A 19234-nucleotide genomic window follows, 5' to 3' on the forward strand; every position below is an offset into this window, starting at 1 on the left:
CCCCAGCAACCACTATTCCATCCTTTGTCGTGGGAGGATCGCCTATTCTGGGCATTTCATACAAATGCAATTACGGAGTATGTGGCTGTTTACAATGGCTTCTTTCACATAACATGATGTTTCCAAGGTACCCCATGTTGGAGCATGTGTCAGTACTTCATTTCTTTTTATAGCCAAATAATGTGCCAGTGGATAGCGAGGCCACATTTATTTATCCATCCGTGGACAGACATTCGGGTTATTTCCATTTGGGGCTATCACAAATTACGGGGCCATAAACATCTGTGTACAAGTTTTTGTGCGTACGTCTGCTTTCATTGCCCCTGAATAAATACCTAGGAGTAGCATTTCTGGCTCATGAGATAATTCTATGTTTAACTTTCTGAGGAACTGCCAAACTATGTTTCAAAGTGGCTGCACCACTTTACATTCCCACCAGCCATGGAAGGGAGTTCCCATTTCTCGCCGTCCTCGCCAGCACCTGTTATTGCCCATCTCTTTGATTAGAGCCATCTTTGTGGGTGTGCAGCGGTATTTCCCTGTGGTTTTGATTTGCATTTCCCTCATGAGTAGTAACAGTGAGCGTATTTTCATGTGCTCATTGGTCATGTATATAGCTTCTTTGTCTACTGGTTTGTCTATTCAAATATGTTGAATAACCATTTTTTTAAACTGTGTCATTGTTAAATTTTAAGCTTTCTTGATTTATTCTAGATACAAGCACATGGTGTGCAAATATTTTCTCCCATTCTCGTGAGCTGTCTTTTCACTTTCTTGATAGTGCCCTTTGAAGCACAAGAGTTTTGTGCCTCATTTTGATGTGGTCCAATTTATCTACTCTTCCCCTGGCTTGTGTTTTGGGTGTCATATCTGAGAGACCCTTGCCTAACCCAAGGTCACAAAGATTTATCCTATGTTTTCTTCTATGATTTTTCTAGTTTTAGCTTAGGTTAGTTTTAGGTTGATGCATTTTGAGTTAATTACTGTATGTAGTGTGAGGTAGGGGGTCCAACCGAATTCTTTGGCAGGTAGATATTCAGCTGTCCCACACCAAAAAGACTTATCTTCCCATTTGAATTCTCTTGTCATACTTGTGAAAAACCTATTGGCCATAAATGTAAAGGGTTTATATCTGTACTCTCTATTCCACTCCATTGGCCTATATGTCTATCCTTTTGTCTATTTCACCCTCTTTTTTCCATTTTTCAGCCAGGGATCAAACTGGCACCTCCACAGAGACAAGCCAGATCATTAACACACTGTGCCACAGAGGGAACCACACTTTTTTAATTACTGTAGCTCTGAAGCAGGAAGTATGAATCCACTAACTTTGTCCTTCTTTTTCAAGGTTTATTTGGCTATTCTGGATTCTCTGCATTTCCATGTGAATTTTAGGATCAGCTTATCAATTTGTCAAAGAGGACAGCTAGGATTTTGACAGGGATTACACTGAATCTGTAGATCAACTTGGAGAATGTTATTTAACACTATTTAAGTCTCTGACCCATGAGTAGAGGATGTCTTTCCATTTATTTAAGTCTTCAATTTCTTTCAATGATATATACCCTGAAAACTGCAAGATAAGTCTTGCACTTTATTCGTTAAATGAATTCCTATTCTTTCTGATACTATCATAAATGGAATTATTTCTCAATTTCATTTTCATACCATTCATTGCCACTGGCAAGAAATACAATTGATTTTTGTACTGACCTTGTTCTCTGCAACCCTGAATTCATCTATTAGTTTTAATGGGCTTGTGTGTACATGTGGGTGCATGCATGCATTCCTTAGAATTTTCTATACACGAAATCATGTCATCTGCAAGGAGTTTTACTTCTTTTCCAATTTGAATGCTTTTTATTTTTCTTTCCCAACTGCTTCTTAAGTACCTTCCTAAACATTCTTAACCCAAGTTTGAATCTGCTGCCTGTGCCAGATGGTTCATAGGAGAATCCCCTGCTCAAGGGCTACCTTCTGAAAAGCTGTCGCCCAAGGATGCTGGCACTGTACCACTCGAAGGCCAAAGCACTGAGTGCTGAGGCCATGAAGACATCGGCACCACCACCACCTGAGGTCGTGTTCTTCACCCCTAGCTCAGAACACTAGGCTTTGGAGCCCATTTGGTCACCAATCCTATACTTACCACCTTTCACAAGATCCCAGGACAAAGGACTAAAAGGACACTGGATTAAAATCACAGACTTCAGAGAAAAAAACCACCCACCCAGCAGCCAGGGGCAGCAGTGGGGACAGGATAGCAGGAGTAAGGTGGGAGCCCAGGGGAGGTCCAGGGATTGTCCAATGGCTGAGTCACCCTCTCATCTTCCCCCTCAGAGATGGCTTCCCCACCCCAGGTCCAAATCCCCTGGTCTGCTCCAGCTCCCCCAAGGCATGGAGGGGTACAAACTGAAAGGTACCTTATACACATAGGGACACAGCCACCACCAAAGGCCGGACTGTCCCTGTCACACAACCCAAGCCAGGGAGGCAGTCTCAGCCTCGATGGTCACCCCGTGGATGGCTACGAGCAGCTCTTCTGGCTGGAGCTGTGCTGGCTCAAGACAAAGGTGGACGAGTTGCTCTTTTTGCTGACACTCGTCTCCCCGGGCCGGCTGGTCTTCAGGTGGCTGGAAGAGCAGCAAAGGAAGCGCTGCACGAGTTCGTGGAAGAGGTGGCCTGTGAAGAGCATGTAGATCCAGGGGTTGCAGCAGCTGTTGAGGCTGGCCAGGAGCATTGCAATGATGAAAGCTGAGGCTGTGGGGGGAGGGGCACAGGAGAAAGGACAGGACATCACTGCTGGGGCATGAAGCATCTACTCCTGAGAACAGGGGCAGGGTCACAAGACAGGAGACTGAAGAGACCAAGTTCACCTTCCATATGCTTGCCCCGGGCATGCACTCAGCCTGTCCCCACACCTTCCCCAGCTCAGCCCAGCCCTGGAATGTTCCCTGTCCTCTCCCTCATCGAGAGCTTACACATTGTGTGCCTCCCTCAGCACAGCCACCTGTTCATTCATCACTCACTCCACAAGCATCGCCTGCCTCCCACTCAGAGCATCCAAGAGCACAGAGTCCAGAAGTTGCCAGACCCAGCTTGTATTCTAGCCCCACCAGCAACAAATTACTTTAATTCCCCAACAAACTGCTGTTTCCTAATCTTTAAATGGGGATAACAAGTGTCCCCAGACCTCACGAGAATGTGGCAAGGGTGAAAGAGCACCTGGTACAGCAAGTGCCTAACACAAGGTGGCTGCTATCACAACCACGTGCCAGGCTCGGTGCTGGGGACACAAAAACAAAGTGAGTAGCACTGTGAGGTAGGCACACTGGCCCCAAGGACACCAGCATCTGAGCTGATACCTGAAGGATGACTAGGCGGTCCCTAGGCAGAGAGGACAAGAAGGGCGCTCCAAGCAGAGGGAACAGCACAGGCTCGGTGACAAGAAAGTTTGTGCTGCCTTCACAGCTGACAACCCTGAGAGTGCTTCTGTGAATATTCCCTAAGAGCACTGCTTCAGCATAACAAACAAGACTTATACAGGAAAGGGGGACAAGAAAACTACATGAGGCACTGCGAAGCAGCTATTACACTGAGGATTTACCGAATTTCAGGTAAAATGAATGATCAGAAATCAACTTCCAGACATTGTGTGGCACAAATTTAAGCTTTGAAGGAAAAGAAAAATTTCTAAGGCTAAGTACTTCCAAAGTAAGGGGACAGGAAAATCTGTTCTTTCAAAGGCCTTAAGTCTGACAAACTGCAGGCACCTTCCCACCAGCAGAGGAGGACAGGCACCCCCAGCCTAGAAACCCCCAGGGAAAACAATATTCCCAAGATTGCTGTTCACAGCCACGTCTTTATGAGTGATGGCAACTGCAAGGCTTAGAAACCCGCCTAATCTTCAGTTCGGTTCTGCAAAAAGTTTTCAGTAAGTAACTCCAGAACTCAAGAGTTGGATCCAGGAAAGGATTTCTCACAGGGCTTCTGGATGTGCAAGGTCTAGATAGCACCATAGACACAGCACAGTGACATCCATCAGCCAAGCCTCCCAGCACCAAAGGGGATAGAGGACTCTAAGGTGAATTCAGTGGTTCTCAAAGTGGGGTTCTAGGACCACATGGGAACCTGTTAGAAATGTAAACTCTTGGAGTTCTGCTGTGACTCAGTGGATTAAGAATCCAACTAGTACCGGTGAAGATATGGGTTCGATCCCTGGCCTTGCTCAGTGGGTTAAGGATCTGGCATTGCCATGAGCTATGGTGTAGGTCACAGGCTCGGCTTAGATCCCACATAGCTGTGGCTGTGATATAGGCTAACAGCTATAGCTCCCATCCTACCCTGAGCCTGGGAACTTCCACATGTTGAGGGTGCGGCCCTACAAAGAAAAAAAAGAAAAAGAAAAAGAAATGTCAACTCTCAGGCCTCACCCTAGATCTACTGAATTAGACTCCTGGGGGTGAGGCTCATCAAGCAATTGGCTATAAAGAGCCCTCCAGGGGCCTGTGACACACAGACAAGTTTGAGAACCACTGCTCTAATCACCAGGCACACCTGTGGAACAAAAGCAAGCAACAACACAACATGCAAAGCCAAAAAGTCTTGCAAAAGAAAATGTTTAGAAAGCAAAGGAGGGGGATCTAATCCTTAGACTAAAAGAGTAAATAAAGGGAACGTGGAAAAGTGAAGAGGAGGAGGAAGCCAGGACTCTTGAATTTCTCACTTTCCATAAAAGAGAATGGGGAAAACATTGATTTGGATGGATAAGAAAAAGATGAATTTAAGTTTAGAAATTCTGGTGAAATATCACAAAGACTGAAAATAGAACATTCTCAAAATCATAATTAAACATAAAATGAGAGGCAAAATCAGCACATAAAAGTCAAATTGTAAAAAGGCATCGAGACGGAAATTGTCAGGCACTAGGGAAGAATGCAGGTGCACAGAGCCAGGAAATGGGTAGAAGGAAGTCTTCAGGGACGCAGTTCTCACCTGGACAGAAAAGGCAGCATGTTTTACCCAGCTGTACAGAGTTATGTGGCATAACTGCAGCTGTTCGTTTATGCTACTTGCCTCACTCTTGACATTTGGATCTTTTAACTTATTTATCCCATTAAAAAGCAACAACAACAACAACCTATAGAAACAGTAACCACAGAAGAGTAACAGTTAATGAATTCCCAAGTAACCCAACCCCATTAGTTGTTCTACCTCCAAGTGGTCTCTCTGGGTGGGAGGAGTTGGGACCATGGTCAGCACCTCTGCCCCCAGCTGGTGGCCACAGGCACGAATTACCAGGCTAGTCTGGCTCTGGGGGAAGGATGACCCTCTAAATTGAACCTGCTCCCCTCAAGCTGCCAAATGCTAAGGGCAAGCTTTTGCTTAAAAAAAAAAAAAATTGGTAATATCCTAACTAACCAAAGACATGGGTCCACAGCAGTGGAATTTCATACTATTGGGAATAAAAATCAGGCTATAGAAGACATTTCAAAAGAAGGATGCAGCAGAAATAAAGTCACATAAGTGAGACTGTCCAAAAACATTCAGGGGCCTCCAAAATTGAGGAGAGGGGCAGGGAAGAGGTTCATGGGAGAGGAAACTAGAAAGAGCCAGCCTGAAAAGGAGGATCTTGAATCCAGGCTGAACATGAACTTGAATCTAAAGGCAATGGGGAGCCATTGATGGTTTCAAAGCAGCAGAATGAGTGACTGGGCCTCATCCATTTTCCACACTAATTGTATTTTGTTTAGGCTACAACATTACCCTTCTTGGTAGCTAGAAAGACTTCTTAGAAGTGGAGAACAGGAACAGAACAAACCATGGAAACTATAATCCTTGGCATCTTATCATGCTGTTTCCAGGGGAGCACATGACAATGCAGTAATGTCAACCGCCAGAATCAAGGCTCGAGCTTGCACAGGACAGAACAGTTTTCAAAGAGCTTTATGCCCATTTTATAATGGGGAAAATGAAGCTCAGACTTTCCCAAGACAAGTAATGAAGTCTGAGGGCTTTTAAAACTAAGTCAACATTCATACAAGTCAGGTTGGTTCCAGTGAGCGAGTCCTCTCAGCCTCAAAGCAAAGATGTGGGCTAGCCAGGCAACTGCCCTGGTGGTGTGATTTGAAGGACAGAGTCAGAGAACAATCTTCCTTTCCCAAAAGAGATGGAGGCCTCCTTGGAGGTTAAGTACTGCCCACTCCCCAGTCTTTTAAAATCCAACAGGGGACTGATTTCAAGAGGAAACACATTGCCTCCCAGCAGATCACCACCCTTCCTGGCAAAAGTCTCCTGATCTAGACCAGGGGCTGGCAAACTACAGCCCATGGGCCAAACCCAGCCTACTGCTTTTTTCTGTTAATGATGTGTAACTGGAACCTAGCCAGGTCCGTTCATTCCTATATTGTCAATGGCAGCTTCTGCACTACAAGGGCAAAATGGAGTTGTTGCTACAAATACCTTATATCCTGGGAGCCTAAAATATTTACCGTTTGGCCTTCTACAGAAAAGATTATCCAATCCTTGCTCTAAATGCATGCAGGAGGAGAAGATGCTAAAAAGCAGAGGGAAAGGGCTCCAAAGGGGAGGGGCAGACCCACAGGGTAAGCTCAGCTTGGTTCCCCACACCACCAGAAGCAGGATGGGGTGATGTCTTTGCTTTTCAGTACTTAGAAAACAAACAAAACCCACAAGAGAAGGGGGCTGCAACCCTGGGCAAGAGTGGGATTTCAGGGTCTCCACGGGGAGAGCTGGTTCTACTCCGTCACTTTCAGTTCCCTCCGTAAGTAACAGCTATCCCCCAGAACTGAGCCCTGACCGCCTGCAAACCATTGTCTCTGGTCCAGAAGGGATAGCCAGCGGGAGGCACTGGGCTTGGGATCAGCCCTCATGCTGGCCTGGCCTGAGCTTCCAGAAAGAGGGGGAGGGGGAGAGGGAGGACGTGGTGGGGGGAGAGAGGGGGAAGGTCTGATGTTCATGCATCCTTATGCACTGCCTCTGCTCAGTGCCAGCCACCCAGTTGGCCCTGGGGACCTACCCTCAAGGGGTTTACAAACTTGGGTGACAAAAAGAGAAGCACAGTCAGGCACCCTAGTCAAGGGGGAGCTGTGGCATTGGGGGAGGGGCCAGACAGCCCAAGGCTGAGGACTAGGGGTGATCTTCAAGTGGCGGCTCCTCTGTGCCAGAGGAACAGACAGGAATGGCCACGCCAGGCCAACAGCAAACGTGCCCTGCTGGGCATTCTACCGCAAGGAGACAGAAACAACTCTGCATCTCCATCCAGTGAGTGACTCATGGAGGTGGGCAGCAGAGGGTCATTCGAGGACAGTGCCCCCAGCCTCCCACCTGCCTACCAGCCCGGCTTTACTCAAGCCCCAAGGAGTCCCTTGTTCGGATTTCCCGGCACTGCCTCCAGCCATCACCGTCACCAAGGGCCCAAATTAGCCCGGAACAGCTGAAGGGCAGCTGGCCATGGCCTCTCTGGCTGTGTTGTTCCTGGGAAACTAGCACGTTTCACGTACAATTCAAAAACATATGGCTAAGCTGACACCTCTCATCTGAATCAGATCAAGCTTATCAACTTTCCTAAAAGGCTCTGCTGTCACTCCAGAGACCAATCACTGAGTTCAAGGCCTCCCTCCACCCCGACCCCCACCGCACAGCTTGTGAATCAGGACTCCTTTAAGGACTCCAAACCCCTTATTCCTACAAGAGCTATATAGGAATGTGGGAGTTACAGTACAGAAGGCTTTTTTTTTTTTTTTAATGATTTTTGAATGTATGCTGACACAAAGACTGACTAGTAATATGTATGACAGGGCACATTCTCTGAAAAGACCATTTTACACACTGAAATGGTTTTAAAAAATCACAGATGTGTAAACTCGCCACATGTAAGGTCAGGAATCAGAGCTAAATTTGGGGGCTACAGAGTTTTAAATGGTCTTCTGTGACATCACCTCTCAAATCTGGGGACATGTGGGGCCAGGGCTGGACAGGACCAAAGAAATAACCATGTTCCACAAATAGAAGATCTGGGACTTCCCACAAACCACCAGCCCTTCTCTATCCTCTGGAGAATGACAGGGCCCTGCCCCCAATTCAGGCCACACATGTAAAGGCTAACCACACATTTTGGTAACAGGGTTAATCAAGTCTCACTACACGAGTTGCAGTCAACGGGTCAGCTGCAGTGCCTGTTCAGACATCACCTAGGCGCTTGATAAAAATGCAGACTCATGGGGTCAACCAAGAATCAGAATCTGCATTTTAACAAGATCCTCCATGTGCTCTGCATACACATGGAAGTCAGATGTTTTCCTCCAATATGGATAAAGATAACAAAGTAACTGCCCAAGGATCTCCTCAGGGAATGTGCATCTGCTTCTTTGTCTAACCAGCTCCTACTCATTCTTCAAAACCCTTTTCAAATGTTGCTTGCTCTCAAATCCTCCTGATTTTCTCCTGGGAGGATAGGATCAACAAATGCCTCCTAGGCACTCAGAGTACTTGATAAATGAATACCTTTCCTACAGCATCATCCCTTCATATTGTTTATAATTTGTGGTTGGGGACTGAGTCTCATTTGTGGCTCTGTCCTTAGCTATTAACAGAGACTGGAAAATAGGAAATGTTCCATAAGGGACTAAGTTGAATTGAAGCATGAAATTAGCAGACAGGAAGTTGGCATAAATCAGCCACCACCACTAGCATGTGGGAAAGGCAAAAAGACAATGTCCCCGCTTGACAATGGGGGAGGGGCCCTTAACAAGATGACTCAAAGGCAGATCCCTCTAGGATAATCAAGTGTACACTCAGCTATCAAAGTCAGGTGGAGAGGAAGAAACAGAATGAGTAAGAGGGACCATCACAGTGTGAGGTGTGGGCCATGAAGGGCAGAGGCGGTGGTATCAAAGCATCTGGCAAAGGGTGGGAGGGGCCAGCTCCCAGCGGAACAGAGGGAAGTGCTGGCAGAGGCTGCCCCTCAGTGGCCAGGAATCAGGATCACAGGAACCTCGGACTCCGGGTGGGGACATGAAGACCTCGCTCCTACCCACACCTCAGGAAAGGTTCCCCTTGGGTTCCTGAACCCAGAGTGAGAGCCTCCCCACCTTGCCTCCCACTGCCTCCTCCAGGCAAGGCCTTCATTTCTCTTTAGCACTCTTGGTAGCAGCAACACCAAGCTGGCCACTACTCCTCAACCAAAGCCGTGGCCCCTCCACCAAAGCACTCCCGAGCTCAAAGCAACTCTCAGCCCCTCAACTGTGACCCAACACATCTTGATGTTTCTGACATTTTCTTTGTTTATTCTTTAGGGCTGCACCTGCAGCATATGAAGTTCCCAGGCTAGGGGTCCAGTGGGAGCTGCAGCTGCTGCCCTACATCACTGCCACAGCAACAATGGATCCAAACCCTGCCTGTGACCTACACCAAAGCTCACAGCAACACTGGATCCTTAACCCACTGAGTGAGGTCAAGGATCAAACCCATGTCCTCATGGATATTAGTCGGGTTCGTTTCTGCTGAGCCACAGTGGGAACTCCGTTACTGTCTTTTTAAAGTATTTACTGAGCACTTACTACATGCCCTGTACACAGGCAGGCACCCCTCCTCACAACCTCAGCACCATTCTTAACCCCAGCAACCCCTCACCCCTGGCAGACAGGTTTAGTCCACCACTCAGGGTCACTGCTGCCACTCCATGTGGCCACATCTCAGGACAGAACCTCCTGATGGAATCTGGGGGAGTCCCACCCAGGGGCTTGTAGGTGTACCTGACTTGGCCCAACTGTCCCATGGTTATGCATGTGTCAGCTGCTGGCCACAGGAGGGTGACTGGGGAGAGGCCCTTTCTCCTCAGGGGAGGACTCACAGATCAAGGCAGCGGCTGTGGAGACAGAACCTTCAGGGGACACTGAACCACTGCTTATAGAATGAATGAATGGGAGGAGGAAGGAGGCCCCCCCCCCAGCTGTGGGCAAGAGGGAAAGCTTCATGAGCGTGAGCACTGGACGGAACTGCCACGTCCAGCTGTTCGGGTTGTGCACTCCACAGCTCTCAGGAACACTATCCTCAAGATCTAAATGGAAACCCTGGAGTTGTGCACAAAGAGGCCCACACTTTGGACCTGGGCTTGGAAGGATGGGTCTCAGCAGAAGAGACTCAGGTTGGTGTTCCAGGGATGGGGTCAGAATCAGCATGAGTGCAAAAGGCACTGTGGGAAGCATCAAGTCAGCAGGCCTGGACAGGGGTGCATGATGCAGTCTGGCCAGAGCTCAGGGAAGAAGGGCCGAGGGTACTCAATGGGGAGATATTAGTTCAGGCCTGGCCTACACAGTGGGTCAAACCAGTGGTTCTCAACCAACATTTGAGGTTTTGCCTCATAGGGGACATTTTTGGTGGTCACAATTGCAGGGAGCTGCTAGTGATATCTAGCAGGTGGGGGCCAGGGATGATGCTAAGCATCCTACCTCACCCAGGATAGCTGCCTGGCCCACACCACACTCATAGCAAAGATTATCTGCCCCAAATGTCAACAGTGTTAAAGTTGAGAAACCCTGTTCTCAACCAGGAAGGGAGTGATGGAAAGCAAAGGAAGGTACTGATGTGAGAGGTACTGAGCTAAGATCCGCTAGGACGGAGGAATCAGTGGATGGCGGGAGGAGCTGAGGGATGTGGGCTTTGAATCCACAGTGCTGAGAGGGTCCTGCTGTTAGCTGGAGTGTAGCTGGGTGGGGGGATGTGCTGGGTGTCACAGGGAAAAGAGCCCAGGAGTCTGGGATGTTTGGGCCACAAAAAGGGTGCAGGGCTCTGCTTCGGAGGACCAGAAGCAGAGCCAAAAATTTGTTTTTTAACAAGTGCCTGGAGACCCAACACTGAGGGAGGAGCAGAGAGCAGGAGTCTGGAAGTTTGGGGCATGAGATGACTTGGGTTCAAGTCCCATCCCACCCCTTACTCCACAGTGTTGAGTGGACTGTGCCTCTCTGAACCTCAGTTTCCTCATCTGTAAAATGGGGATAATGTCCCCTTACCTTGCAGTGTTTGGGTGAGGATGAGAGATTGGGCCCAGGTTCAGATGCCTGAGACCAGGCCTCTGAAGGGGACAGTCCTCACTATCCAACTTTGTCTTCTGGGGGCGGGGGCTCTGGCAGGCGAGACCCTCCTACACCCCCTGCTCCACCTCCCACTCCCTCCCTAACCCACTCAGACATCCATAAAATGGGAAAATGTTGGTAGCAAAGCCTAGCCCAAGAGATTTTTTTTTTTTTTTTTTTGCTATTATTAATCAAACCTTTGAGGGAAAAAAAGTGAAGTGACCTTGGGGCAGAAACCCAAGAGAAGACAAAGTATTGGTCAAGAACTTAAAAGAACCCACAATTGCTTAATCAGATGAAGAGTGTGGTCATTAACTGCAGATCTACTTCGAGGTATGCTCAGAAGGGCCAAGCTTGAGAAAAGCAAGCTCTGTCCTATCTCCTCCTGCCACTCCACCCACCACCTCTGCTCTCCATTTCACTGGGTCCCCTAAGTAGCAGGCCCCTCTGAGGTAGCTGGCCCACCACACCTTGGGCACAGTATCCTTGGAAAGTAAGGTGGGAAGGCCACACTGGAGGGGCCAGAGTTCCACAGAAATGGGGAGGGGCTTGGAAGCTCATTTTACAGATGAAGGAACACTTAAAACCAGGTCTCTTGTGCATTTCAACCTTCTTCCTGGTATGACACCCCAACAAATGTTTGATTGCCCCCAGGAGTGGGGTGCTCGCTTCTTCACCAGGTAGTCCCTCCTATTACTGGAGGGCTGCCCTAGAAAGTCCTTATTTCTCGAGTCCAACTCTGTACCCACCCCTGTCCTGTCCTGTGCATCTTCCTCTTTCCACATCCCACATATTTGTTCAAGGAGCACTGGCTGAACTCCAATGGGTATTGAGCCTTGTGCTAGACACTGGGCACACACCAGTGAACAGGACAACTGATGGGCTCCCGCTGTGACAAGGCTCACAGTCCGCCTCTCTCGTTTTAGCAGCTTCTCTACATACCAACCTCCCTGGACACACGGCCTACGGTCCACCCCATCCCACTTCACCCAGGTTCCCAAAACAAAAACATCTATTCCTCCAGCTGGAATAGTCAACTCTCAAAGTCAATCTCAAGAATGCAAACAAAACTTGCAACAAATAGAATGGTGGGAGTGGAGGACGAGAAGAGTGACACGGATCGTGTGGACCCCAAGCACCGAGAGTCACACCATATCATTCTCATAACAGCCCCACAAGTAGACTTGCTATCCTCATTATAAAAGAGGAGGAAGCTGAGGGTCAGAGAGGGGAAACCACCTGCTCACTGACATACTGACACAAGGGAGAAAGTGGCAGGGTGGGCTCCAAACACAGGCCAGTGGGTGCTTCCAATGCCCACTTTTATCCTGCACTGGGACCCGGGGGTTCTAAAGTACCGACCCATTTGGCCTGATTGGTCAATTGGATACATGCATTTCATCTTCATCTCCCCCCTCAGCACCACCCCAGGGGCAGAGTCTTTAGGACCAGCAAATTCCACAGAGTTCAAGGGAAAAGGTTGGTGCCAATCTTTGGCTGTGCAACCCGATCCTGAAGGTTACATCAGGGCTTGTCCAGACCTGCCAGGGGCATCTGGTCCCAACCCTTCTGCAGTGTCACCACTCACACCAAAACAGGGCCCCACCAGCATGGGGCTTCATCAATCATCACGACCCTCCTCTTGCTTTTTTCTCCTCTATTTTTTAATTCTGAACAGTGGAAATACTGAAATTGAGAGTTTTCCTCTTTGTTTTGGCTCTTACAAAATGGAAGCCCCACGTGCAGCTCATACCCCTTCCTACGCATGCACAGAGCCTTTATTGCTACTGCTATTATTCTATTATTTTTCCATCCTTTTTTTCCCTTCTTCCCTGTATCCTCACATCTATTTTATCTTCTTGTGGTACCCAAAACTATGAGTCACCCCCCCCAAATTATTTTTGCAACAAGGCGAGTGCTAAATCCATAAAGGCAGTCCTTAGTGCAGGTGAAGGTGTACAAGTGGAAGAAAGTGCTTAAGGGAGAACAATGGAAAAGGAGCACTTGGTTCCAAGGGAACAGCAGGGGGAGGGAATGCTAAGGAAGGAAGGACTTGGAGTCTCGAGGGGGCCACGAGGCCAGTGGCCAAGGCCCATGTGATTCCTCCACCAGCTCTGTTAGCCCCAGACCCTGGCTCAATGGTTAAGGAGCTGCTCGTTCTCCCAGAGGCTCTCATGATGAAGCTGTTGGCAGGAATGGCAAGAACAATGCCCCACTTTGGCCTCCCTGAGCCTGCCTGTGCCTGGGCTTTCAGGAAGAATGTCTCATGTTCACAAAGGGCTCCCCATTCATAGAGCCAGGGGCCCTGATCTAGAGAATCTACATTCTTGTAAATTCCCTTCCTCTTAGAGAGCAAGGTGAAGGCTATGCACCAGTTCCACTTCACCCATCAAAATCTCTAGTGGCTCAAAGTCCCTGCCTGCCTTATTCCTTTCTCACTACCTGCCAGTAGCCTCTAAACTCACATCTCTAAGGTGATTACAAAGGCCATCACTTTTTTTTTTTCTTTTTTAGGGCCACACCTGCATCATATGGAAGTTCCCAGGCCAGGGGTTGAATCGGAGCTGCAGCTGCCAGCCTACACCACAGCCACAGCAACATGGACCTGAGCCACATCTGTGAACTATACCACAGCTTACGGCAAGGCTGGATGCTTAGCCCACTGTGTGAGGCCAGGGATTGAACCTGCATCCTCACGGACACTATGCTGGGTTCTTAACCCACTGAGCCCTAGCTGGGACTCCATCATTACTTCTGGTGGCCCAGCTTGCTACCTACAATTATCCAAATTAATATCAGGGGATACCAGGTGTACTTCCAACTCAGCTCATGTCCCTGGACCCTTCAGACCTGAAGCTGAGGAAGGACTTGACTGGGCCAGTGGCAGGTGCCCAAGCCCTCTGTGCTCAGTGAGTCAGGCGCCCACTTCTGGCAACATGCTGGGCAGGAGCAGCTATGTCAGGACCCCCATTGTCTGTACCTATGCTCTCCTAAGAGCACCCAGGACAGACTGCCAAGGAGGACCTGGAGGACCCCAGGGTTTCATGTACCACCACCCTTTCCTGTGAACCAGAAGAGGAGAAGAGGGAAACAGTATCTGAGACCCCTGAAGCCTAAGCAGGAGCCCAGCTCTGCAGCATGTCTCACCTGGGAAAATCCCCACATGTACCCAGGACACTGGCCCCACTTTAGCTGGGGACTCCCTCTTGCTCCCTCTCTTCTTGTGTCTTGTTTTTAAGAGACAAAAATAAATTCTTCAATGCACATTTAAAACATAGTAAAGAGCTAAACCTCAATGAGTGATTATAATGCGTGTTGACCACATACTCTCATTCTTTAGGGAGGTAAGTGAGGAAGAGAGTGCAGGTGTGGGAATGCAAGTCACACAAGGTCGGGTGGAGAAAGGTCACCAGAGAGGAAAGTGAATGGGAGAGGCCAGAGGACGGCAAAGTGGAAGGAACCAGAATATCTGCCGAATGAGTGAAGGAAAGAAAGCCTGAAACATCCTCATTCTAAAAGCAACAGGACATGAAGGGTCAAGGGACAGAAAGGAACCCTTCGGCTGGCAAGGGCTGGAGAGCCAGCTAGATCCCAGATCTCCCCCAAATCTGGCCTAAGAGGGTATCAGTCTCACTTCCTCGAGGGCTGGTATTTGAGCTCCTCAAGACTTAGGTCTAGTATCTCTCTTGGATCCCACCCAGCAAACAGGTGTGGCTTGATGCCTTATCTAGAAACACCCTGTACTGGCTTTTGCCCAAATCGACTCCCTAGTTATGTGCCTTTCCTAAGAAGCCTGCACTGGGGGGATGAGGTGGCACAGGAAACCCCAGTTCTAGTCTGCCTCCCATCTGCTGCGTGATCTGCCAGTGCCTTCTCCTCTCTGGACCCCGGCAAGGTGTGCCCAGAAGCTGCACCAAGAAGCCAGGCTGGCTTTGCTGGGTCTTCACAGAAAGCCTCACACAAACAACCCGGCTGGGCATACCACAGGTACTCAATAAATGTGGTGTTTTTATTTTTGTTTTGGCTGCCCTGTGGCATATGGAGTTCCCCAGCCATGAATCAGATCAGAGCTGCATTTGTGACTTAAGCTGCAGCTATAGCAATGAGGGATCCTTAATCCACGGGCTGAGTGGGGGATCAAATCTGCATCCTAAGCCTGCAGAGACCCCTCAGATCCCATTGCACCTCAGTAGGAACTCCAATAAACACTGAATAGTAATTGGCCACTAACGCAAACAATGGACTAATTGGGAGGGCTGAGTAAATCCAGGAGTCTCTGGTTTGGGGAAGAGAGCAAAGCAAAGTTATCCAGCTGAAAGAAGGAAGATTTCAGCTTCCACAGAATAGTTGTGTTTGAGAATATTGAGAGTAGCAGTGATTGTATCCAGAAATGGGGCATTTGCACTATCTCAAGAGCAGAAAAGGAGAGAGCAACCCTCTCTGTCTTTCTAAGCCTTTAAGCCGTTGGGCACACCAGTGCAGGATTAGGTGCTTACTGCTAACAAAAAGGTGTAAACCATTCACCATCACTGATTATCCCTCCTGCTCTTGGCAAATGAGCTACTAGACCTGACTGCACGAAGGCGGAAGCTACCTGCAGCTCTTAAACCTCCAAGCGCGCAGTCCACAAGCTGGAACCCGGGCGCTCTCTGCTCCTCCCCCCAAGACCCATCCCCCCACAGATCCTCCCGTTCTACCGTCTCTTCTTGTGTTCCCCAGCAACTGCCAAGCTGTGTTAATGGCTCCTGGCCACCCTCAGCCCTGCGTGCCCAGTTCTCCAATCTGCAGGGAGTACTCCCCGCCTACTGTAATCACCCAGCCTATCCGTCAAATGGGAAAGTTTGTGTGGCGGCTCCCTCCCCTGCCCGCCTCCTACGCCAGCAGAAACCCCCTCGCTGCCCGCTGCCCCCACAGTGCTCACCTCTTCGCTCCGCTGCCGGGGCTCATCGCCTCCACTGGGCAAGGGATTCAGGAACTAGTCTCCGCGCCCCCAAAGTGCCCAGCCCCGTTCCTTCCAACGCTTTACTGGAGAAAGTTACTGGCCCACCTCCTTCGGCTCTGATCCAAACCAGACCTCGCAGGTCCACGCGGATTTAAACTTAAAAGTGGAAGTTCACTTAAAAGTAAAGTGAACTTAACGTGGAAGGACCTTGAACTTGGGTCTGGGTTGTAAAGTCACCGCTCCCAATCTCTAACCAGGTGAAAAAGGCAAATCACTGAAAACTTGGTTCTTGATCCATGATAGTGAATCAAATACCTCATATGTTGCCCAAAGGCTGTGCGAAGAATTTTATGCGCATTTTTACATACGTTCCCCTACTTCTGGGAAAACCTGGCACTTTTACCATCATTGCCATCTTACAAAAGCGGCAATCAAGGCTCAGAGAAGTTATAGTCAAAATCGCTTGGCCAGCGGATAAAAGAACCATAACTCAGCCCAGGTCTGTAAAGTTCCAAAACCCGATTCTCCCCCATGAGGCCCCGAGAACGCTGGACATTCAGAAGCAGCAGGACTAGCCCGTTCCGCCGCGCTCCCTCCTCCCTGTTTCCCGTCCGCCCTACCTTCCTTGGGCGCATCGGCGTCCCAGACGCTCCACATCTGCACGAAGAAGAATGGCGTCCAGCACACGATGAAGGCCAGCACAATGATGAAGGTCATCTTGACGGTGCGGATCTTGGCCTTGGAGATGAGCTTGACGCTGCTGACGCGGGCCAGGGCCGCTCGGCCCCGGCTGCCCACCGCCGCGCCCTCGGTTCCCGCGACCGCCTCCGCCGCTTCCGCCGCAGTCTTGAGCCGCAAGTTCTGCCAGATCTTGAAGCTGATAAGGCCGTAGCAGGCGGCGAGCACGATGACCGGCACGATGTAGACCGCAAGCGTGATCCACGTGATGTAGGCCTTGGGCCCCCAGGGCTGGATGAAGACGGCCCAGCAATCGAAGACGCCGTCGGCCACCTCGCGCAGCGAGAAGATGTGCACCTGCGGCGCGCTGGCCACCAGGCAGCCCAGCCATGTGGCTAGCACTGCCAGACGGTCCGCGCGGCGGCGCAGCGCGCGCAGCGGCTGGCAGATGGCCAGACAGCGGTCGAGCGACATGAGCAGCAGCAGGTAAGTGGAAGCGAACATGCCCACCACCTGGAGGTACTTGACGAGGCGGCACAGCAAGTCAGGTCCGTAGAAGCGGAAGGTGATATCCCACAGTAGCTGAGGCAGCACCTGGAACACCGCCACCACCAGGTCGGCTATGCTCAGGTGTTTCATGAAGAAGAAGAGGCGCGAATGCTTGTGGCGCGTGGTGCGCAGCGCCAGCAGCACGCACGCATTGCCGCTCAGAGCTAGGAAGAGAATGAGGCACAACACCGCCACCTCCACACGCGCCAGGGCCTCGTTGCGCTGAGGCGGCCCGGCGGTGCGGTTGCCCTCGGCCTCTGGCGGCGCCACGCTCGAGTTGACCGCCTCGGCGCTCCAGTTGGCTGCAGGCAACCCCTCCATGACCGTGGCCGCCGCCGTGCGCCCCTGGCCTTCCAGCCTTTTAAAGCGTGGCGCGCGGGGCGGGGCCCGACGCGCAGTCCCGGCGTGTCTGGGGGCGGGGTAGGGGCTCCTGGGTTCCACTCCCTGAGACTTCTTGGGCAGGTCTCCTGAGTCGGACTCTGAAACAAACCCCAAGGGCCGTGAAAAGACCACGCAATTCTCTCCCAACGGAGGTGTGGCTCAGCTGTCCCCTTCCCAGGAACCCCAAATCATCTGGGGCTATCGCCACAACAGCTGACCCTGGGGTAGCTCAGCTGCCACCCTGGAATCCCCGTTTGAGGTACCTCCTCTGAGACACTATAAATGAGCGGGAATCTACCTCACAGGCAGCTCCTTGAGGTATTTCATGGAAGAAAAGGGAGGGTCCTAATCAGTTTCCTCTGGGACTGGGACTTCTAAGCCAGCCACCTCCCGAAGGAATCCCCCAACTAGCTACCCACCCCCGAAATCCACAGCACAGCCACCTTCCGCGAGACCCATACCAGCCAACCCTCCTAATAAACCTTATTCCAGTAACTCTCAGAAGGGAGACACCCCAAACACCCACTTTCCTGGGAAACTCCAGCTCAGGACCACCTCCCCCATCTCCTGTTTCTAAAACGTTTAGCCATCCATCCCTGAATTTCCACAACAGCTGCTCTTTGCAACCTCAAATCTAGCAGTCCATCCTGGAGGAACTCCTGATTCAATACTTCCCAGGACGCCCCACCTTTGTGCCCAGTTCCTCTCAGGCCTAGACACCTCTCCAGGGGGATCTTCCCCAACCCAGCAGCCTCGAAGGCTGGGAATCCGATGCGTGTCTTGCCCCCCGCACCCCCGACAGCCAAGGGCTCTGCATCTAGAACCTGAGCAGTCACTTTACAATCTCTCAGAACACCAGCAGACTCTTCAGGAACTAGAATCACCAGGCCCCCTACCACTTCCACTCGGGGTCCCAGTGGCTCCACCAGCCCCAGCCACCCCATTCACCCGTACGCAGGACCCAGTTACCTGCACCAAGCCGGCAGGCTGGCCCAAAGTTGGCCCCTGAGGAAGTTGTGCCGCCGCGTCGGGCTCCAAAGACGCGTGTGCTCCTAGCCCAGGTTGAGGTGGCTGCAGCCGGCACCCAATCTGACACGATGCTGAGGACTCGGACTCTGGAACCTGGCTGGAATCCCCTCTCCCGCAGCCAGGACAGGGTCTGATGCGAGCGAGGAACACCGGCCAGGCTGTGCGCGCGGGCAGCGTCAGGATGCGGCGCTGCCTACTGGTGGCCCGCTTTTCTGCAGCGGGTGACCCGGCGTGCACCACTTCATAGGTCCGCCAGGAGGCGCGGAAAGCTGGAAGAGCAGTGTTAAGTCACTCGGACAAACAGCTTATTTCACAGTGGCATAAGCAGCAAGAGGGAAGGAGCTCGTAAATAATCTGCTTGGTTTCTTCCTTTCTTGGTTTAGAAGCTCCCAACTCTCACGCAAATGGGAGGCTTGGATAGCAGTGTTTTCCTGTTGAGTTGACAATGATGAAGGTACAAAAGCATTTAACTGATATTTCCCAATCATTAAGTTATTTCAAGGCTTCCCCCCGCCCCCTTTTGGGAATTTGATGCCATGGAATCAGCGGTGAATTCAAGTAA

The 19234-nt window shown here is 50.5% G+C and overlaps 1 protein-coding gene across 1 annotated transcript; it reads right to left on the bottom strand.

The window, feature by feature from the left end:
• Window positions 1–1840: 1840 nt before the first annotated feature.
• OXTR (oxytocin receptor) lies at window positions 1841–18825 on the bottom strand. The gene is made up of 3 exons (XM_047779697.1): window positions 18613–18825; window positions 16656–17741; window positions 1841–2757 (listed from the first exon to the last, which is right to left on the bottom strand). Exons 2-3 carry the CDS (start codon window positions 17581–17583, stop codon window positions 2525–2527), a joined length of 1161 nt encoding a protein of 386 aa, XP_047635653.1. The 5' UTR covers window positions 17584–17741; window positions 18613–18825; the 3' UTR covers window positions 1841–2524.
• Window positions 18826–19234: the final 409 nt, after the last annotated feature.

Source organism: Phacochoerus africanus, chromosome 1 (genome assembly GCF_016906955.1).
Source record: "Phacochoerus africanus isolate WHEZ1 chromosome 1, ROS_Pafr_v1, whole genome shotgun sequence".
NCBI classification, from domain to species: domain Eukaryota; kingdom Metazoa; phylum Chordata; class Mammalia; order Artiodactyla; family Suidae; genus Phacochoerus; species Phacochoerus africanus.